We start from the raw sequence: 23283 nt of genomic DNA, 5'->3' as shown, positions 1-23283 counted from the left end.
ACTCCCTAGCAGCTGGGACTACAGCCATGCACCACCATGCCTGGCTTCAAGGAAACATTTTTAAACATACATATCTAGGCTTTACTGGACTTACTCTATCAAAATCTTCAGGAAAAAGCCTAAACTTATTGATTATTTAAAAATTTTCCTCAGGTTACTGGGATGCAAAATTCTAGCTGGAAGCTAATACAACAGACAGTTACTCAGTCTCATTTCTCACCCACATGACCAATTCCCTTTCTCATTTGAAGATTTGGCCAAAAAGAGGAAAGAGTAGGAGACAGAATCATTTGCTGAAAACACCACATAATTTTCCCCGCTAAGAGAAGAACAAGGTCTAGTAAACTCAAAATCCAACTTGATCTTGTTACTTAAAGCTCCTTATCTCCCACCTTCCCATCCAGACATGCTAGATTTGAAAGCAGAGTTGAGACTCTAACTGGCCATTTCTACCAGAATAGGATACTAAGTCAGTTAATTACTTGTTATTCCCTCTGCTCAAGGGTTTCCCATTACATGACCACCTATTCACTGCCAATTTGGTTCTTCAGAGGCCTCCTAAAATTGATCTCTAGGCAGTTCACAACTCACTAACTCCCTCTCCCAAAATGAAAACTGTCATTCTCTAAAATTGAACCTTGTCTCACCACACAAAGGGAACAAATAAATGAACACCACCACACAGACAGACAGACACACACACATACACGCATATGCACACAACCTCTTCATGGTCTTTTCCCTCTATTACTTAATTTTGGTATTTCTGATTGCTCTTTTTCCCTTTCCACTTCTGCCTCATGAGCAATCAGAAATATCTTAAGCCTTGCCACTGAGAGGTGCATCACCTCATATCTATTACTGTTTTTTAGGAACTTGCCAAAGCAGTAGGATTTCTATTCACTGAAACATGTTTAAGTGTTCTTGGAGTTTGCATGTAAAACCTATTTCAGGGCAAATTTTGCAATTTTACATTCATTAGGGAGAAAAAAAAACCTAGGAAGAAAAAATTGAAAAATAGTAAGTATTACCTTTTACCAATTCAGTGTTTTCAAAAAAGTATTTACCACAAGTGCATTAAAAAAAACTGTACCCTCAAATGCTTCTTTGAAAGTAACAATATTTAAAATAAAATCTTAGATAATTAAGTCATTTCAAAATATTTTCATTCAGGTTATGCTTGAGCTTCCAAATACGGAAAACTGGCCCTTACACAGGTCACTGTTAAAATGAATGCATTTCAGTATTTTGAAAAGAAAACTGGTAGATCTATACCTTGTTTTTTGATTCAATAGCAGCACCATGTAAAAGTAGTGCTTTGGCCATTAATTTATCTTCATTGTAGATAGCATAGTGTAGAGCGGTATTTCCATACTCATCTGGAGTATTTGGACCAGTGCCATGTTCTAGCAACATTAACGCACATTCATCTTCTTGGCATTGTACGGCCTGTCAGTGTTAGACCAAAAACAAATTATAAATGCTAGGAATTCAAAGTAACATTCCACAGCTTTCACCAACTAGTTACATTTAGAGGAGAAAACTCATTTTTATGCTATGTATTGAAATCAAACCCATCTCACGCTGATACAGTTGGCTGCTCATACCTTTGTCAGAGCTGTCCTGTTTTTGTTGTCAAGGACATTAAGTTGACATTGTCTGTCCAGCAGGAGTTTTACTACTTCTGAATTTCCACTGGCAGAGGCCAGATGTAGAGCAGTCCTAGGAGAGTGAGAAGACGTTTTAGGAAATTGTAGTGCACTAGCTACAGGCACATCAATGATTCGTGTAATTGCAAGCACTGAATAGCCTGCTATTACTCTGCCTTCAAAACAAACATTTAATTTTCCCATGAAGAAAGCACACTATTTAATACTTCTCATTACTCGCTGTATTAATGAAAGAGCAGCCTATTTGAATAGAAAGAGCACAGCCCTTGGATGACTTTCAGCTTGGGCTGGAACCCTACTTGAAGCTCTGTCGCTTCCCAGCTGTTGCTTAGCCTTTTGGTGTCTCAGTTTCCTCATCAATAAAATGGGAATGGGCCGGGCGCGGTGGCTCAAGCCTGTAATCCCAGCACTTTGGGAGGCCAAGGCGGGCGGATCACAAGGTCAGAAGATTGAGACCATCCTGGCTAACACGGTGAAACCCCGTCTCTACTAAAAAATACAAAAAAAAACTAGCAGGGCGAGGTGGTGGGCGCCTGTAGTCCCAGCTACTCGGGAGGCTGAGGCAGGAGAATGGCGCAAACCCGGGAGGCAGAGCTTGCAGTGAGCTGAGATCCGGTCACAGCACTCCAGCCTGGGCGACAGAGCGAGACTCAGTCTCAAAAAAATAAATAAATAAATAAATAAAATGGGAATGAAAATAGTAGCTTTCTCACAGGAAACCACTGTAATGCTTAAATGAGACTCTACACAAAAGATATAGAATAGTTCCTAACACAAAAAACAGCTCAATAATTGTTAGATATTATAATTTTTACTAATACCCTAAAGACATTTGAATTAAGTGAGATGATACAATTATACCTACACTTTCAGGTATGTTTTAAAGACTACAGGTAACGTCGTATTTCAGTGATTCTAAGATGATCATTGTCTCCATGTTGTCTCCACTGAAATACCACTTACAATTCATAATTTACTATAATTGGCGGCATTTAAATAATTCTCTTATTGAGACATAAAATCGCAGGGCATCATACAACCCCTGGTGCCTTACATTAAGTAGAATATGTTATAACAGGGCTGGGGCGGTTCCAGTCAGATGACCAGCATTTAGATAAATTTTAGTTCTTAAAAAAACTATGGGCCGGGCGCAGTGGCTCAAGCCTGTAATCCCAGCACTTTGGGAGGCCGAGACGGGCGGATCATGAGGTCAGGAGATCAAGACCATCCTGGCTAACACAGTGAAACTCCATCTCTACTAAAAAATACAAAAAACTAGCATGGCGAGGTGGCGGGCGCCTGTAGTCCCAGCTACTCGGGAGGCTGAGGCAGGAGAATGGCGTGAACCCGGGAGGCGGAGCTTGCAGTGAGCTGAGATCTGGCCATTGCGCTCCAGCCTGGGCCACAGAGCCAGACTCCGTCTCAAAAAAAAAAAAAAAAACCAAAAAACTATGGAATAAGAGGGCTGAGGTGAAAACAAAAACAAATTTCTAAAATAATTCTTACTTTGGTTTTCAAAAATCTTTAAGCCAAAGAAAACCTGGAAATTCAAATAAATACCATGGGCTCATTTTTTTCAATACTTAGATTTATACAATGTATGTACATCAGATATTTCCAATCTTTCCTATTAGGATTTAAGACTCTTATAAATTTTCTCTTTTTAAAATGGATTTATGAAACTATTTATGGAGTTTTTTCAACGTTTACATTCGGGGTACAGGTGCAGATGTGCCGGTTTGTTACACAGGTAAACGTGCGCCAAGGGGGTTGGTTGTACAGATGATTTCATTACCCAGGCGTTAAGCCAGTATCCGTTCACTCTATTTCCTGCTTCTTTCCCGCCTCCCACCCTCCACCTCCGATAGGCCCCAGTGCATGTTCCTTCCCTCTAGGTATCTGTGTGTTATCATTTAGCTCCCACCTATAAGTGAGAACACGCAGTATTTGGTTTTCTCTTCCTATGTTAGTTTGCTGAGAATAATGGCTTTCAACACCATCATGTCTCTGCAAAGGACATGCTCTCGTTCTTTCTTTTACGGCTGCATAGTAGTCCCTGCTGGTTATCTACCACATTTTAGTTCTTAAAACAACTGAAACAGTCTTTATCCAAGACTTATAAATGTTCAAAAAGGCAATTAAAGGTTATCTTTTACTATTTTCTACCTTCAGAAATGTTTTTGTTTGAAAGGAGGGAGGAAAAGCTTCAATTGAGATTAAGTCCTAATACTCCAACTTTAAATCTCTCAGCTTGCTCATGCCCAGCAGGTAAACATGAAGTTTTCAAAGATGGAAGGATCCTGAGATAGTAGAATACGCCGGCCACATAATCGGTGTCTGGCTTATGTCTGATGACTAAATGGACTGAAAGAATGGATAAACGCAGCTTGGGAGTTCAATATCTTTAAAGAAAACTGCTGTAGAGTAGGAGAATACATGTGCAATAGTAATAATCATTTGTATTTGCTATTTTAATTTTCACAAGTATATAACTCAACTAAAATGAGTCATACTTTTTACACATGTTAACTTATATATAATGAAAAGATAATTATATAATAAAATGTATATACAATAAAATCTACAGGAACAGGTAAACAGAACCTCTCCACATCTGAAGAGGATAGAAGTTCACAGAAGACAGTCATTCACAGAAATAAAAATAAATCATAGAATGTGAGAAATTAGTTGTATCTATGCAAGCAGCATATTCCTTCTCTTCCCAAGGATTATTTCATTACTAATGAACCTTAACTAAACTTCAGATGTTCATTGCAGAAATCACAGATAAGAGAAAGGGAAAAACTTCACTTACAAATCCCCAGACATAAGTTTGATTATATTTTCTACATATTTTCAGCTAACACAAGAGCAGATTATATTTGTGTATATGTGTAACAAACTGATTTTTTTCTCACTTGATATAGCAAAGTACATCTTGGCATGTCAATGTATCTTTGTATCTACTGACGCCCTCAATAGTTACTTATTATTCCATCCTATGGATACACCGAAATTTGTTCATAAAATCTATGAATTCTTCTAAATACACTGCTGTTTTAAGCAATACTAAGAAAAACAGATGTATCTATTTCATAAAGGTATTTCAGTATAATGGAATTGATAAGTAAAAAGCATATACATTTTTAAAATGTAGTTCTTACCACTAAAGTGTCTGTTTGAAAAGCTGCAGCAACTTAAACTTTGAACAACTATATACGTACCACTGTTCTTCATCCTCACAAACTTTGTGGATAGAAAACAGTATTTCATTCCTTTTTTTTTTCTTTTTTTTTGAGATGGACTCTCACTCCATCACCCAGGCTGGAGTGTAGTGGTGTGATCTCGACTCACTGCAACCTCCACCTCCCTGATTCAAGCAATTCTCTTGCTTCAGCCTCCTGAGTAGCTGGGATTACAGGTGCATGCCACCATGCCCAGCTAATTTTCTGTAATTTTAGTAGAGATGGGGTTTCACCACACTGGCCAGGCTGGTCTCAAACTCCTGACTTTGTGATCCGCCTGCCTCAGCCTCCTAAAGTGCTGGGATAACAGGCGTGAGCCACTGCACCCGGCCTTTCATTCCTCTTCTAACTTAAGTAGAAAACAGTATTTCATTCCTCTAACTTAAATTCCTTCTCCTACCAGGAACACTGTTTTCCTACGTACGTAGGTCACTGGTAGCTACGCTAAAAAGTACTATGCCCAATTTTAAAATGCTTATTTTAATGAGCTTATTTTATTATATCTGTATATATAGGCTGGGCACAGTTACGCCTGTAATCCCAGCACTTTGGGAGGCCAAGGTGCATGGATCACAAGGACAGGATTCAAGACCAGCCTGGCCAAGATGGTGAAACCCCATCGCTACTAAAAATAAAAAAAAAAATTAGCCAGGCATAGTGGCAGGCGCCTGTAATCCCAGCTACTTAGTAGGCTGAGGCAGAGAATTGCTTGAACCTAACAGGCAGAGATTGCAGTGAGCCAAGATTGCACCACTACACTCCAGCCTGGGCAACAGAGTGAGTCTGCGTAAAAAAAAAAAAAAAAAATATATATATATATATATATATACACACACACACACACACACACACATCTGCATATATAAATAGGCATTTGTGTTTTCTTCTGCTAGTATGTTTCTCCTTTTGTATATTTAAAATGTTTAATCTATACTCTTACTTTTGTGACATAAAAATCTAGCTAGTTTTCTCCAAAAATGAATTATGAACAATCCACCTTTTTTAAATAATACAAAACATCACCATTATCAAGTGCTAAATTCTTACATATATTTGGGCATTTCTGGATTTCCTATTCTGTTCTACTCATTGATCTTTTCAGCTGTTAGTAAACAATTTGTGGAAATAGCACATGCACATTTTGATATCTGGAAAAGCAAGTCTTTTTCCATTCTGTCACAAAAAAATAATTTATCACAATAATAAAAGACAGTATGTGTAAAAACTCTAAAACTTTGCTATTTTTATTTGGCTTAGGTAAAGGTGATAAATAGAAAAAGCTCACATCTTCAGAAAATTCAATCTTCCTTTTCAAGCACATGAACCTTCTTCCCATTTCAGTTTCCTTCTAAGGTTCCCCAGTAAAGAACATATTTACGGCCGGGCGCGGTGGCTCAAGCCTGTAATCCCAGCACTTTGGGAGGCCGAGACGGGCGGATCACGAGGTCAGGAGATCGAGACCATCCTGGCTAACCCGGTGAAACCCCGTCTCTACTAAAAAAATACAAAAAAAAACTAGCCGGGCGAGGTGGCGGGCGCCTGTAGTCCCAGCTACTCGGGAGGCTGAGGCAGGAGAATGGCGTGAACCCGGGAGGCGGAGCTTGCAGTGAGCAGAGATCCGGCCACTGCACTCCAGCCTGGGCGACAGAGCGAGACTCCGTCTCAAAAAAAAAAAAAAAAAAAAAAAAAAAAAAAAAAAAAGAACATATTTACATAGGGTACATTGATAAAAAATCCATACTGGATTTTATTTGAAGAATATTTAGCCTTGAAGTTGATATGTTATGGGGCTTCGTTCTTAGTTCTCAATATACACTTTTCTATAATATATAGAACATTGCTTTAAAATGTGTACATTAAAAATAATCTGCTGCATCAACTTAATTTTTCGAGTTAAATCACTTTAAAACAATCTATTAGTGTTCTGTGAGGGAAATTATAATTGGATTGGAAATCAGCTCAAGTTTTGTTTTGTGTTGCTGCTCACAAAGGGACCTGTGCCCTGACCTCTGACCTCGCTGAGGTTTCCACACCCAGGGTGGTGTGGGGCCTGCGGAGACAAGAAAGCCAGCCCCCCTCCTCCCTCGCCAGGAGGGTTTGTCCCCATCACCGCCCCCCCCCTCCGCCCCCGTCCCTCCTCCATCACCCCCCCGCCCCCGTCCCTCCTCCTCCCAGCCCAGGCCCGGTTACCTCTTTTGCTTGTCCGTCTTGTTCACGTCAGTGTCCCTGAGCATGACGATGAGATCCTTTCTGGGGACTTTACCCCACCAGGCAGCTCTGTGGAGCTTGTCCAGATCTTCTCGACGGACGTGGTACCTCGGCTCCATGAAGGCGCTGTCGTCGTATTCTTCCCAAGCGCCCACATCGCTCTTGCTGCTCCTGAGTGTCTTCATAGCAGAGTCGTCCTGGTCTCCAGAAGCGCCCAGGTTGCGCCCAGGTTTTCTCCCAAAGGAGAAAACGTCAATCCAAGGAGGTCCAAGGAGGAACAGCAGGCCAAGCGACCGACGCCAAGCCAAGAACGCAAAGCCAAGCCAAGCCGCTACGCGCGTGCCCTGCGCGTGCAAGCCTCTACAAACCAGCCAGTTACCAGTCGCGCGGGCGGCGTGCGTGTGCAAACCGCTACAAGCCAGCCAAGCCGTTACGGCGTGCGGCGTCTCCAGAAGCGCGCAGGTTGCTCTTGCCACTCCCCCTGCGGCAGGGGAGGCAATGGCAGCACCACTTGGCCATCTTGCTCCTGAGTGTCTTCACAGCGGAGTCGTCCTGGTCTCCAGAAGCACCCACGTTGCTCTTCCTGCTCCCCCTGCAGCAATGGAGGCAGTGGCAGCCCCATTTGCCCATCTTCCTCCTGAAACCAAAAAGCTTCTTCACAGAGGACGCAGCCGGCATGGAACCAACTTCAGCCACCATCTGCTTTTAGCAGCCAGGGGAGACTGATGGTAGCGAGCAGATCCCGTCTACCAACCAGTTTCACCAACTAGCAGGTAACTCCGGGTTTCCGATCTGTTTGAAGAGAAAGATCAATCCCAGCCAAAACCTGCCAACCCCAGCGGGGGAGCCCAGCCCACACCCACCCGGGGCGACCCCACGCCCACCCCAGGAAGGGCCAACCCCTCCGCAATAAAACACCCAGCCCACCCAAGGGAATGCCAAACCCAGCAGAGAAAAGGTCAAGCCCAGCAAAGGAATTAGGGAGGAAACGTCAACCCAAAGGAGAAAACGTCAATCCAAGGAGGTCCAAGGAGGAACAGCAGGCCAAGCGACCGACGCCAAGCCAAAAACGCAAAGCCAAGCCAAGCCGCTACGCGCGTGCCCTGCGCGTGCAAGCCGCTACAGGCCAGCCAAGCAGTTACACGTGTGCCCTGCGCGTGCAAGCCTCTACAAACCAGCCAGTTACCAGTCGCGCGGGCGGCGTGCGCGTGCAAGCCGTTACAGGCCAGCCAAACCCTTACGCGCGTGCGCGTGCGGCGTGCGCGTGCGGCGTGCGCGTGCGGCGTGCGCGTGCATCTCAGGAAGCGCCAGTGCACGTGGCACAGACCGTGGCGGATCCGTGCAACCCGCATGGTTAAGTCTTGGCGCCACGAATGTCACTGACAGCCTTGTGTTCCCAGCAAACTTCGCGGGAGTCAGCGGAGCTTTCAGGCCGTTGAGAAGCCTCCCGTGGGGGAAAAAAAGCCTCTTGAAGCAGGACTGGGGCTGAGCGCCTGGAACCTGAGGATGCTGACAGCCTCCTATGAAGAAAGCCCCCAAGACACTCCTGGCCGTGCCGCTGTGCGTGGCAGCGGCTGCAGCTCGGAACTCGGGCGGAGGGAGCTGGCTGCAAATGGCCTCAAAATTGCGGAGCACAAAACACCCACCGAGCCCAGCGCCTGCCTGAGGCGCCTTCCACACTTGCTCCTCTTTGGTCCGCACCCAGAACACGAGGCCATCAGTGAGGGGGCAGTTGCGGTCACAGGATCACGGCCAGCTCCTGCCCCAGTGCCTCCTGCCCGGTGTCCAAGCCAGAGCCAACAGCTGTGGGGCTTCTGGCCTGGGGGGCTCTGCTCCTGGGGGGCATGCAATAGGGTCAAGGTGCAGGCTGCTGGGTGCAGGCTGGCAAGAGGCGGCTTGGAGGAGCACCTCCCACTGATGGGGAGATGCAGAAAGTCACCCCCCTGTGCAGATCCTGGAAACAGGACACTGAGCCTCCCTGGTGCTGGCCTCTGAGCTGGACCAGGGCAGTGGCACCTCAACCCTCCTGCTGCGTAAGCTCCTCTTGCTTGATAATAAACTAAATTTTGAATGAAACAAAAAGAAAAAAGACACACACACAATTTTTCCCTTGTCCCTCTGTGATCCCGAGCCAGGAAGCAAGGGGAAGCCTGGCCTCCTGGGATCTCCCCACAACTGCGGGCTGAGCAGTTTCCTCCAAGATAACAAGGAGCAGCTGGGCTCAGTGGGACCAGGCTGCCCTTCCTTCCTGCATGGACATCCCCACATCTTCCATTGCCCCATACAGAGTGCCATGATCCGGGTTCAAATCCCGGCTCCAGCACTCGCAGCCTGAGTTACCTGGCAAATGCCTTGCCCTCAGGCACCTGCTGTCTGTGTCCTTCCTGACAGGAGGGACGGGAGGTGCTGTCCCTGACATGAAGTCCTGTAACAGTCGAACACAAGCGGAGCACGAGACGCCTGGGTGGGGGACTGCCCTGCCGGCTGCTGGGGGTGCTCACCGAAGAGCACCTCCCATCTGCCCACATGGCCTTGCAGGTCTCAGCATTCATTAGGCACCTGACTACAGTAAATCCCTAAACAAAGCCCTGAGCTGCCCTGGGGAATGTGACCAGGGCGATGGACCAGGAAGCACAGTCTGGGGTGCCAGGCATGAGGATAAGCCAATCTCTTCCCGGCAGCTTCGGGTCCCAGGGCACCCTCAGTGGACAGAGAACCCAGAGATGCCACAAGGCTTGAGCTGCATCCCGAGTTCCAGCCCAGCCATGCCGGGCCCAGGGGTACTTTGGGCACTAAGTTGGGATGAGGAGGGGCCAGGTGACACTCCTGTGTTCCAGGATCTGGTCAAGAAGGTACCCTGTCACTGCCTGGCTCCATCTGGTCCCAGTGGAACAAGAAGAGCAGGAAGCCTCTAGCACCCACCCTCTGGGCCACCAACACCCAGATCCACAGTGTGGCCACCTGAGTCAGCACCACCTGCCTTGGGGACCGGAGCATGAAGGCCCAGATACGACCAGCACAGTGGAGCAGAGGATGCAGCTGGGCAGGATGTGCTGTGCAGATCCAAGGAGCCCCTCTCGAGGCTGGGGCATAACCTCTCCATCTTATTGACGCATAATATTTTACCTCTTTGTAGGGTACGTACTGTAGCAGGACGAGCCGCAGACAAAACTCCTCAGACACCGGATTAAAGAAGGAAGAGGTTTTTTTATTCGGCCGGGAGCATCGGCAGACTCGCGTCTTAAGAGCCGAGCTCCCCAAAAAAGAAATTCCTAGCTCTTTTTAGGGCTTACAACTCTAAGGGGTCCACGTGAAAGGGTGGTGATAAATCGAGCAAGCGTGGGAAATGTGACTGGGGGCTACATGCATCAGCTAACAGAACAGAAAGTTTTACAGTGCTTTTTTCATACAGTGTCTGGAATTTACAGATAACACAAGTAGTTTAGGCCAGGGGTTGATGTTATTCTTATTACTTTGTTTAACTCCTAGGACTGGGTGGTGGTGCCAAGGTTGTCTGGCTATTTATCTTACTTTTGTTTCTCTCTCTCTTTTCTCCTGTCTTTGAACTAGGCAAGGTGGGGGGAGGAGGGCAGCAGGAGTAGTAGTGCTCTCCTTCCTTAATACAAATGCTTGTTACATGCATAAAATGTGTATTCTGGTTACTTTGAATATTTACACATAATATTGTTATTTAGTCACCATAGTCTGCTGTCAAACATTACAGCTTATTTCTTCTAACTGCAGGTCTGTACCCAATAGCCAACTTCTCTTCATTCTCCCTTCCACACCCCATCTTCCCCGCCTCTGGTACTGCCATTGCATTCTCTGGGTCCATGAGATCAAGCTTTTTTAGCTCCTACATGTGAGTGAGAACCTGCGGTATTGGTCCTTCTGTGCCTGGCTTATTTTACTCAATGACTTCCAGATCTACCCTTATTTCTGAAAATGACATGATTTCATTATTTGTTATGCCAAATAGTATTCTACTGTGTATATTTAGCACATCTTACTTATCCATTCATCAGTTGACGAATACTTGCATTGACTCTGTATCTTTGCTATTGTGAATAATGCTGTGATAAACACAAGCATGCAAGTTACCCTTTGTTACACTGAACTTTTTCCTTTGGATGAATACCCCTCTCCCCCACCTCCCCCACTCCCCCCACCACCCACCCCCCCCCCACCCCCCGCCCAGTGAGATTGCTGGACCATACAATAGCTCTCGGTGTTTTTAGAATTCTCTATACTGGTTTCCATCATGCTTGTACTGATTTGCATTCCTACTGACAGTGTAGCAGAGTTTCCATTTCTCTGCATTCTCATCAGCATCTGTTATTTTTCGTTTTATTAATAATACCCTTTCTAACTGAGGTGAGATAATATCTCGCTGCGGTTTTGATTTGTATTTCCCTGATCAATGATGTTGAGCATTTTCTCATATACATCTTAGCCATTTGTATGTCTCTATTCCTGTCCTTTGCCCATTTTTAATGGCATTGTTTTGTTAGCTGCCCCCGCAGCCCATGGCCCATAGCCACTCCCACCTGAGCCCGCCTGGGGGCCTAGCACAGCAGCTCCTCGCTTGGAATCCAGCATATGCCCTTCCGGACCCAGGCAGTCCTCCCGATGCTCTGCCCAGCCCCGCTGGGAGGGTAGTCGCTGGGTTGGTGTGGCTGCAGGCAGAGACCTTGCCTGCCCTACTCAGCCTCCGGCACTAGCGCCGGGGAGGGTGTCCAGCGCATGGGAAGGTGTGGGCTGGCTTTGAACTCAGGGGAGCTGGAGCGGGCAAGCTGGGAGGGGACCGTGGGCAAAGCCTGGCGGGCTGTGTTCAGGAGGAGGTTTGTGGCCCACCAAGCCTGTGGTGGCGGTTAGGGACGTGTAGTCACAGGACCAGGCAGGGCCTGGACCAGTAGCCCAAAGTCGGCCTCAGCATTGGCACAGCAGGAGGCCCACTGTGAGGACTGGACTGGGTGGAGGGTCTGAGGCCCTGGCCAGAGTCACAATGGGGCACAGAGCAGGGTGGTTGGAGAAGCCTCCTAGGGCAGAATAAGACAGTGAGGACTTAGGACTTAGGGCAGTAGTAGAGGAGGAGTTGGGTGTGCCCCCTAAATCTCACAACATCCCACTAGGTGCTGTGGGGTTGTCCCTGTCCCCACCACACAGGATGCTGACATATCTGCCACCTTCACCGCCTTCAGGCCCAGATGACTCACCCTGAGCAGTTAGAAAAGCACAGGGAAGCACTGATCCTGTGAGAAGCTCAGGAAACCACTTCCCTTCTCAGGACACCTCCTGAGGCAGCAGAGGCCAGGCTGGCAGGGAAGGTGGGACAGCCGGAACATTCCTGGGGCTGCCCTGACACCTGGTGGCGGCCCTCAGAAACCAGCAGCTGCATGGAGGAAGTGCCGGCCAGCAGGAGTGGGTGCAGGAAGGGGGAGAGAGGAAGGAGGAAGGGGAGAGAGTGAGTCCATTCTAGACCAGTGGTCCTCAAACTTGAACCTGCAGTGGCATCACCCTGAGTGCTGTCCCTGACTCGGGAAACTGCTGGAAAACTCGGAACTGCTGGGAAATCTGCATTTCTAAGAGGTTCCCGGAGGCTGCTGTGCTGCTGGTCCGGGACCAAGCCATGGGTTTGGGAAAGGAATGAAGGGATATCTGTGCTCCTACTGGGTGCTTACCGGGTGGTACTGTTATACTAGACCTTGCTTATAGAGGAGGCCTCCGAGGCTGGAAAGGCCATGTTCCCACACTATCCACGTCCGTGCCCACAGAAGTGATAACCTTTTGAGATCAGTGCAGCCCCAGAGACCTCCCTAGGGGTCCCTGCTGCACATCTGTTGAGCAAGTCACAGCCTGGGTTTGTCTGCACCAGGCAGGCAAGACGGCTCCAGAGAATGGGCCCTGCCCAGCACACCTGCCCAGGCACTGAGCCAGGAACACACAAGCTGCTCACCGGGCCTCTGACAGGTTAGTGAAAGAACGGGGCAGGGCCTGCCTGGGGTGCTGCACAGGAGCACCGAGCTCACTGCCCTTTGGAGATGACCCTGTTTGAGAACTGCCATTCTGACGACACAGCAGTGGAGGGTCTGGTGGAGCTGCCAGCTCCCCTGGGGCCCAGGAGGAGTTGCCTCTGACCTGTTTCCCAGTTCCCAGGCAGGGGCATGCCCAGAGAGCCATGCAAAGCCAGTGCTGGGCCCCTTCCTTCCTCCCACTGGCCAGTGACTGTCCCTGGGCTCAGCCACACCACAGGACGGGAGGAGGCCATACTGTCCAGTGTCGCTTCTCTCAGCATTGTGCTGAGCTGGAGGGAAGGCTAGGAGGCCTCCTAGAGGAGGGGACACCTGTCTAGCAGCTCAGCGGAGGTCAGTTAGGTGAGCAGGGAGGGAGAGGAGAGAGGAAGGCAGAGGTCTCAGAAAGGGCGGGGCTTGGAGGCCAGGACCAGGGGAATCAATGCTTCACAGAATCACCTGAGGGCAGGCGGAAATGCAGACTCGGGCCATCCCAGACTCCCTCAGGACGTTGTGGCTTTAAGTCCCAGGAAAATGCATTTCTAACCTGCTCCTGGCCACTGGAGTTTGGTCCTCAGGATTCCCAAGACTTTGGCAAGGTGGCCAACTTGTGCCCCAATACCAGGTAAAATGAGAGCAAGGTGCCAGGGTAGCCTCTGCCCCAGCCCAGCCCACACTGCCTGCTCCCTGCCTGCTGGGGTCCCACAGGTCCCAGAGCCAACCACCAAGCCAGGCAGGACCTCAGACCTGTCCAGGTGCCTTAGGGCTGGCACACCACGTCTGTCGCCTCATCTGTAAGCCTGCATCATGAGAAACATGTATTGTCAGTAGTTACAAAGGTTCCCAGCACCACTCTCTGTGCCTCCCGTCTGTGCTGACTCAGCGAATGCCCATCACAGTCTTTCAGGGTGCTCCTACTGCACCTGTCGTAAACAAAAGGGGAAACGCAGAGGCGAGCTGCCCCCCAGAGCACACAGCTGGTAAATGCCCGGTGATGGCTCAGGCCAGACATCACTGCCACTGTGCCTCGTTACCCCCGCGTCCACCAGCTTAGGTTAGTGGTTGAAGGGAGAAAGTTCTGCAAGAAGAGTAAAAGTGGGGCATTATGCAAAGACCAATAAAGGGTCCTGGGAATACAGAAATGCCAAGACTCCATGTTTACATTCCCTGGAGGGGCAGAGGAAGCCTTTCCCACCTGCAAAGCTCAGGCGTGGCAGGGCCTTCCTTGGCCATGAGAACAAGAAGGGAGTGGTCTCATCTTCGAGGGCTATGGATACACCAACTGTCACCCAGTTTTACAAATAACAGAAGAGAAGCTCAGGAAAAAAGGAGCAGAGGAAGGGTCAAACCCACAGAGGACTCAGTGTGCCCAGCACCACGCTCGGCCTTCCCACACACTCAGGCCACTTAGTCCTCTACCAGCCCTGTGGGCTTGGCGTCATCCCTCCCCTCCCGTCATTCACAGAGATGAAAAGGCTCAGAAGGGCAAGCCCTGAATCTGGGGCCCCACGTGGTGTAATCTGGACCCCACATAGTGTGGTGTAATCTGGACCCCCACGTGGTGTGGTGTAATCTGGACTCCACATAGTGGGGTGTAATCTGGACCCCCACATGGTGGGGTGTAATCTGGACCCGTCACTCTGGTGAGGCCTGGGCAGTGCTCCCACTGCCCCCTCTCCAAGTATGGTCTTGCTGACTGCTGTGCCCCCTCACCTGGCACAGCACCCGGTGGCAGCTCATCCCGGTCAGCTTTGCTGTACGGCAAACAATGCTCCCGCTGCCTTCCGTGACACGGAGCCCCTGAGGGGCAGCTGTGAAGGCTCTGCCCCATGAGTCCTATCTGGGACCACAGGGGAGGGAGCAGCTCCTGCAGTGGGGAAAAGGATGAGAAGGCTGCAGAAGCCCCCTCTGCTTTCTAAAGCACCTGCTCAAACATGACACACTCACGCCCCCTTCCGCCAGGCACGGCGCACCACCCGTGAGGCTTGGACTCTGTTCCTCCGGTGGGCAAGATGACACGGACAGGCACTCGGCATCGGGCAGGAACTTACAGGCTGCTCACAGGAAGGGGCAGCAGGACAACCAGGGGCAATAACGCGTCGTCCTCAGCATGACTTTAATAAAGGACAAACGGATGAAGGAACTATATTCCTTGCTGGAAAGGGTGAGTATCTTATCGAGGTCCATCCACACCAGTTGAGAAGTAGGGAAAGAAACGATTGAACAGCAACAAAAATAGCCATGACCAAATGACATTTGTGTTGTGTGAACTAACGATCTGCTTGTAATATGCAACCACTGGCTTTATGAATCAGTAAAAACTCTGCAAAGGAAAGTTAGTATAAACCCAGCCTCCACCGAGCAGTGACGATACTTCACAATCATGATCTGTCATTAACTATGGCCTGTTGCGTTTATCAGCAGCTGAGGCAAGGGCCATTTCTTCCTGAGCTCAGACAACACCTCTCAGACTTCAAGCACTGAGCCCAGGCCACATGATTAGCTCTCACCACTGGAAGGGGAGCGCCACTCCAGAGCTGAGGATGGGTGTGTCTTCACTGTCTTTTTTTTTTTTTTTTTTTTTTTTTTGAGACAGAGTCTCACTCTGTTGCCCAGGCTGGAGTGCAGTGGCGCAGTCTCAGCTCACTGCCAGCTCTGCCTCCCGGGTTCATGCCATTCTCCCACCTCAGCCTCCCGAGTAGCTGGGACTACAGGTGTCTGTCACCACACCAGGCTAATTTTTTGCATTTTCAGTAGAGACGGGGTTTCACTGTGTTAGCCAGGATGGTCTCGATCTCCTGACCTCATGATCCGCCCACCTCAGCCTCCCAAAGTTCTGGGATTACAGGTGTGAGCCACCGTGCCCCGCCTTCACTGTCTTTTCTTCCAGCAGGTTGTGTAAGTTCCCACAGCGGATTCCAAGGCAAAGAGAGAAAAGCAGCTTTGGTCCCTGAACAACAGCCTGGAGCAGAGGACTCTCATCCCTTTTGAACCCACAATGGACTGCGACTTGAACAAGAAATAGAGCTTTTCGGTCGGGTGCGGTGGCTCAAGCCTGTAATCCCAGCACTTTGGGAGGCCGAGGCGGGCGGATCACCTGAGGTTGGGAGTTTAAGACCAGCCTGACCAACATGGTGAAACCCTGTCTCAACTTAAAATACAAAATTAGCTGGGCGTGCTGGTGCATGCCTGTAATCCCAGCTACTCAGGAGGCTGAGGCAGGAGAATCACTTGAACCTGTGAGGTGGAGGTTGCGGTGAGCCGAGATCCCACCATTGCACTCCAGCCTGGGCAACAAGAGAGAAACGCTGTCTCAAAAAAAGAAAAAGACGAGACAAGAAATAGAGCTTTTTCTGCATTCAGCTGCTGATTTGGGGTGGCTTCCTACAGCAGCTGACCTCGTGTTAACCTCGTGTGTACAGCGCTGACTTCTGCTTCTACGTACTGGTGATCCTGGAGGTGAGCTGTGAGCTGCACTAGTCACCGACTAGTTCCACACCACACTGAGGAGCCCCCAACCAGGAGTAACTGGTACATCCTAGCATTGTTAGCTATAGAAAAAGTCAAAATGGTATTGGATAAACTATGGGACAAATAAAACGAATAAACAGGTTCTTTAAGTGCTGATATGGAAATATCAGGTATGTTAAGTGAACAATTAAGGCACAGAACAACATACAGAGAAGTTTTTAAGGTCTGACCCAAGGACCCTGAGACTGCCCAGGATCCTTTTACGGGGTCCGCTAGGTGCTCCCTTTCCAACTACACAACAGTGTAAGGATGTACATCCTTCATATATCCCAACCAAAAAGCGTCACAACAGTTCGAATGCAAAGATGAAAATCCAGCTGTCTTCTACTAAGCATGGCACTAAATTGTGATGTGAAAACAATGTCATGCTTCACTGATTCTGTTTTGAAGAATAAGTTTTCTACTTTCTTTTAAAATGTCGCTATAGGCCGGGTGCAGTGGCTCACGCCTGTGATCCCAGCGATTTGGGAGGCCGAGGTGGACAGATCACCTGAGGTCAGGAGTTCGAGACCAGCCTGGCCAACATGATGAATCCCTGTCTCTAATAAAAAAAACATACAAAATTAGCCAGGCGTGGTAGCAGGTGCTTGTAATCCCGGCTACTCAGGAGGCTGAGGCAGGAGAATTGCTTGAACCTGGGGGGCAGAGGATACAGTAAGCCAAGATTGCACCACTGCACTTCACCCTAGGTGACAGATAGAGACTCTTTCTCACACACACACACACACACACAAAATTAAATAAAAATAAATATCACTATACAATGGGTTTATCATTTTGTAAATCTCAATTTTATTTTCTAATATAATATTGATATAAATCACTTTTTTTTTTTTTTTTTTTGAGACGGAGTCTCGTTCTGTCGCCCAGGCTGGAGTGCAGTGGTGCAATCTCGGCTCACTGCAAGCTCTGCCTCCCGGGTTCCCGCCATTCTCCTGCCTCAGCCTCCTGAGGAGCTGGGACTACAGGCGCCCACCACTATGCCTGGCTAATTTTTTGTATTTTTAGTAGAGATGGGGTTTTACCATGTTAGCCAGGATGGTCTCAATCTCCTGACCTCATGGTCTGCCTGCCTTGGTCTCCCAAAGTGCTGAGATTACAGGTGTGAGCCACCGCGCCCAGCTGATTCACATTTTAAAAGCTTTTTGGGGGCTCAAAAACTTAGTAGTGTAAAATCATACTGAGATTGTTTCAAGCACCACTGTTGTATATCGTATACTACTTTTGTGTAAAAAAGAAAGAAAAATCATCTTGTACTAGCTTACAATGCATAAAGAAACCCATTAAGGATAAACCACTACCAGTGGTACTGGGCAGATGAAAGACCTTTTACTGTATCTTTTTGTTGTTAATTTTCGAGCTATGTATAATCTATTCACAAAAGTAAGTTAAAAAACAAACCCTAGGGGACTGGGTGCGGTGGCTCACGCCTATAATCCCAGCACTTTGGGAGGCCCAGGCAGGCAGATCACGAGGTCAAGGGACTGAGACCATCCTGGCCAACATGGTGAAACCCTGTCTCTACTAACAATACAAAAATTAGCTGGGCATGACGACGTGCGCCTGTAATCCCAGCTACTCAGGAAACTGAGGCAGGAGAATCGCTTGAACCCTGGAGTCAGAGGTTGCAGTGAGCTGAGATCGTGCCATTGCACTCCAGCCTGGCAACAGAGCGAGACTCCTCTCAAAAGAACAAAACAAAACAAAACCAAACCCCAAGGGGCCAGAGGAAGCAGGAAGGCCAGCCCCAGAGAAGATGGAATAGGTCAGAAAGTCTGTGTGTGGATGACACCACCTCAGCCCAACCCCTCCAGAAACATGGTCTCCAGGCAAAACATCAGAGGATTCTTCTCTAAACAAACAAAAGCAAGAGACAGAGCTTCCAGGGTGTGGCTCCCCCAACTTAACTGTAACCGGCAAACACCATCACCACACAGCCAGGGTCTGCAACATGGGAGGCAGCCAGAAAAGCTAGCCCAGAGGAGAGGGAGGCAATTCAGAAACTAAAATGATTTTTTAAAACAAAAATAACTGGCCAGCGTGGTGGCTCACGCCTGTAATCCCAGCACTGTGGGAGGCTGAGGCGGGCGGATCTCGAGGTCAGGAGATCGAGACCATCCTGGCTAACACGGTAAAACCTCGTTTCTACTAAAAATACAAAAAATTAGCCGGGCGTGGTGGCGGCGCCTGTAGTCCCAGCTACTTGGGACGCTGAGGCAGGAGAATGGCATGAACCCGGGAGGTCGAGCTTGTCAGTGAGCTGAGATCCGGCCACTGCACTCCAGCCTGGGCGACAGAGCGGGACTCCGTCTCAAAAAAAAACAATAAAAGTTAAAAAATAAAAATAACAAAAAACAAAGTCAAGTATCCAAAGACGCTGGAGAAGTTATTGGACACACACTGCCGGGGAGTCTGGGTGGGAAAAATAGTGTCCATTTTTTCACAGCCATCCCGAGTGTGACTACATAGGCCACTCCTGTTTGTGGAAATCATATATGCACATGGCACAGGGAACAAGAAGGCGTTTTAACTTCAGATGTGGAGACCTACTACCTGCACGCTCCTGAGTAAATTATTTAACTTCTGGGCCTTGGTCCCTCCAGTGGAACTTGGAGAATACCTCCCTTACAGAGTCACTAAGAATTCAGTGAGTTGTCTCTGATGTGACGATATAGTCTAGCATTTGGTAGGTTCTCAATAAATGGCATTCTTATGATCCATGACAGCAGAAAAAGCTGAGAGTATGTTACTACAAAGTAATTTTTTAAAGACACAGAAGTCACAATGAAACATGCTTTAAGGTTAATGCTTTAATGTATTGACATTTTCACTTACAAATGTACAATCTGCATATGTAGGAAAAAATCAGTTCTCTAGACACAACAGAATACTAGAGACGGGAAAGCAATCACAAAAAGATCAACTCTGGGGAGAAAGTGGAACTGCATTCCATGCCTTCATCTACACACACTAGGGAAGGAAAAAGAAATATTACAGAGGATCAAAACTTGTGGAAAATACACTTGGGTCATTTTGTCTCAGCTGCAGGACCTTCTTATGATCCAGATGGCTACCTTGAGTCCTGGATAACCTAAAATGGGCAAAGTCTGGCCTTGTTCACAAATGATGATCCGAAACATTAACAGTTCTCCCTCTCCTCTTTAATATCCAAGACCCTGAAGCTGACTCAAGGAATGAAAAGAACAACCGGATCAGCATGTATATAATGTCACTGCCCAACTTCTTCAAGGTATGGATTATTTAAAAGTACACATGGAAGTAAAATGCTTACTCAAACCTGAATAAGAAGTTTCTTCTAACTCAAGTACTTCTTGACTTGTATGAAGTGTAGCAATGTAAACAAAGGACATCGTTGAGAAACCGAGGCTATCAAAACATTGGCATCTATGGGAGTTGTGGCCAAGAAATAAAATACCTGAGTGACCTTATCCCCAGTATGCATTTTACACCAGGATCAAGTCACTAGTGACAGTCAAGTTCCAGACTCATCTATGGCTGCCTAATGAGGCTGGCCCCACTGGGATGGGGACTGGGGAGGGGACACACATGAGTGCCCAAGCTTCAGTCCACACCTCTCCCCTTCAGCCAGAAGCAGCCAAGGGAGCACAGGAACATCTGCCTCAATAGCATTTTGGCAGCAAAAATCAATACTCTGTGGTTCCTGGAATTCTCAGCCAGCAATTCCAAGTTCAAAATTACCAGTGCAACATGAAAAACTGTTAATAGTTTTTAAGTAAAGGGCACATACAGCTTTAATAACAATTATAATCTGAAGAAAGTCATTCTTCTTATACAGGATGGAGAATCCTCAAAGCAACATTTTAAACCATGGACACTAGACTTGTCATACATTACATCTATTCAGAGATGAGAGAGAAACACACATCCTTCCATGTGGGAACAGATACTCCTATGTCAACAAGTCCCCTAGGATCAGAGAGAAAAGCAGACCCGTGGTCACCACTCAGTTTCTCTGGCATCTGACTTGGAGTCCCAGGTAGGTTGGCCTAAGTTGGCCTCAGAGGGAGGCGGCTGAGCAGCAAAGCAAGACAGCATGTGTGTAACCAGCCAGGCAAAATAACAAGTCTGTGCTACCTGGAGTGTATTTTCAGGACAACAGGACCATATGGAGTGTGGGGCAGGGACATTCACTGTGCTAAACTGCCTCTGTAAAAGCACACTGTTGAAAGCATGCAGGACAGAAAACTGGAATAATTCAGAGCTTAAAAACAAGAAATAACAGAAATGTGAATATTTCAAATACATACTTTATGAAAATAAGAGCATTTGACAGAAAGGCTGGAATGGTTTTTCCAAAGACTCACACATTTTGGGGCTCAAAATTCCATGTTCTAAGCTTCTCTATCACAAAGAGATCAAGAACAAAAGCAAGGCTGGGGATCCTGGCCAGGCTGAGTGGTACCTTGAGCCGGTCCCTGTGTCCTGAGGGTCCCTGGGCCCCATTTCCCACCCATAACCCGAGTCTGCTCAGCTACGGTCTGCCCTGGTGCTCCGTGAACAGCCACAGGCCCCACTTCTGCCCAGGATGGGCCTTCAGAGAGATGAGAGCATCTCCCGCACAGCGCAACCCCGTGAAGGCCTGAAATGGGAACGCCCTAACTAAGGCTCTCCTTCCGCTCCCTCGCTGTTCCTTTAACATTATTTCCTCAGCAAGTAGAAAACTAGGCTATCGGGAGGCTTAGGCAGACACACACTCAAACAGCTCTCTTGGAATAAAGCAAATCTGCCTCCACACACTTGTTTGTTATTGTTCTGGCTTCTCCAAGTTTTAAAGGATAAAGCCCTCAAACTTGCAGGCTCAAATCAATTCCCAATGCGGGAAACGCTCTCCAAGTATGGCTACCAAAACCATACCAGAATAAGGTGAGAAGCAGCAGCTAGAGCCAGGCAGACTTCTGAAGCATCATTTTTCAAAGGCAGGCTGTGCCCTGTCATCCTGAGCTGCAGGCCTTGCCGGGGGCCCGTGGAGCCCCAGAGGGCAGGACAGGGGCTCTCACACCATGGCCCCGGGAAGTACCTGGGAGCTTACCAACCCACAACTCCTAAAGTAACAAGCAACCAGTTCTGGTCTGTGGTTTGAAAAAGTTAAATGGAAAGCTATAGCTTTTCTTGCCACAATCACTCATTAGGCATACAACACTATATTACTGGCATAACATGAAAATAAATTAACCCTTAAGCACTACACCTAACTCTAAAAAGAAAATGCCTTTCAAAACAGGTATGCTCAAATAAGGTGTTCCGAGAGTTGCACAAGGACAGTCTTGGAATGAGCCAGTGCCCCGGAGAGCCAGCGTTTGAACACAACAGCACAGTTCCAACCTTTCTCTGTGGTACTTATGTGGATTAGTTACAATTAGGACATCACTACTTGCAAAGGAACCATTAAAACTATTATTAAAAACATTCGTCACAAACAGAAACGCCCTGCAAATCATATTATTGCACACAGGGTTATCAGAAGCTATGCACATCAAGACCTTGAGGCCCCTAGAAGACCCAGAATAGAGACCCTAAGGCCATGCCCGTGGCTGCTCCTGCCAGCATGCCCAGTGCCAGGTCACTGTCGTTGTCTCGATACCGCTCTCGAATGATGACTTGGTTAGCAGGCTGCTGTCCATAAAGTCCTAAAAAAGAAGGAAAGTAGCAGATCTCTAAGCAGCAGTTTGTGAAGTTTAACATCATGCGAAGTGCCAGTTCTCCTTTCACAAAAGGGATCTGCTGTCTCCTGTCACACTGGCACCCCAGCCCTCCTCCACAGCAGGCACATCGTGTGGCCCGCATCCCTGAAACCGCACTGGGAGGAAACCAAGATCCTCAGCTCACTAAGGGCCAAGGTCCCTAATCTGCAAAGAGCAGAACCCTAAAGAAGCTTTCAGACTCCAGCCTTTGATTTCTACTTCAGCCCTCCTTACTGGGTGGCAGACAAATGGGGAACATGGGAGAGACACAGTGCCCAACAAAAGCCCAAAAAGGAAATGCTCACTTAAAGCAAATTAGCTTCTTAGTATGCATGCAAACCAATTTTTAAATTAAACCTTAAATCTGCATATATAACTTGATTTTTTTTTTTTTTTTTTTGAGATGTAGTCTTGCTCTGTGCCCAGGCTAGAGTGCAGTGGCTCGATCTCAGGCCACTGCAAGCTCCGCCTCCCAGGTTTATGCCATTCTCCTGCCTCAGCCTCCTGAGTAGCTGGGACTACAGGCGCCCGCCACCATGCCTGGCTAATGTTTTGTATTTTTAGTAGAGACGGGGTTTCACCATGTTAGCCAGGATGGTCTCCATCTCCTGACCTCGTAGTCCACCTGCCTCAGCCTCCCAAAGAGCTGAGATTACAGGCGTGAGCCACTGCACCCGGCCCAGCCTACTCTTTTTTACTACATGTCTTTATGGAGAAAAAATATTTATCTTAAGAGGTGAAAACTTCAAAAAAACAAACCACAGACAAATTTAATATTTAATTTGCAAGACTAAAATTTACAACTGGAAATGTACTGTTTGCTGTCTTCCATGCTTTACAGCTACAATGCCTAGTAGCTAAGTAGCTTTCACACTGCTCAGGTATTAATAGGGTT

The 23283-nt window shown here is 47.7% G+C and overlaps 2 protein-coding genes across 6 annotated transcripts in view; both read right to left on the bottom strand.

Moving 5' to 3' along the window:
• Positions 1-7971, bottom strand: part of LOC103215751 (POTE ankyrin domain family member I-like) — a 33767-nt gene extending 25796 nt beyond the window's left edge. The window contains 4 exon segments of the mRNA XM_073019585.1: positions 1276-1449; positions 1608-1722; positions 7106-7320; positions 7565-7971. Of these exon segments, the coding sequence (XP_072875686.1) occupies positions 1276-1449; positions 1608-1722; positions 7106-7320; positions 7565-7822 (762 nt within the window). The 5' untranslated portion in view covers positions 7823-7971.
• An 11489-nt stretch (positions 7972-19460) lies between these two features.
• PLEKHB2 (pleckstrin homology domain containing B2) overlaps positions 19461-23283 on the bottom strand; it is a 46850-nt gene continuing 43027 nt past the window's right edge. For 4 of the 5 annotated variants that reach the window (XM_073019580.1, XM_073019581.1, XM_073019582.1 and 1 more), the window contains exon 8: positions 19461-22334. In XM_073019580.1, coding sequence (XP_072875681.1) covers positions 22198-22334 — 137 coding nt within the window. In that variant the 3' untranslated portion in view covers positions 19461-22197. The remainder of the gene's footprint in view (positions 22335-23283) is intronic. The other variant, XM_073019584.1, reaches the window with a different exon arrangement.

This window comes from Chlorocebus sabaeus, chromosome 10, assembly GCF_047675955.1.
Source record: "Chlorocebus sabaeus isolate Y175 chromosome 10, mChlSab1.0.hap1, whole genome shotgun sequence".
NCBI lineage: Eukaryota > Metazoa > Chordata > Mammalia > Primates > Cercopithecidae > Chlorocebus > Chlorocebus sabaeus.
The sequence above is the reverse complement of the archived record's forward strand: the minus strand, read 5'-3'. Positions and strand labels throughout refer to the sequence as shown.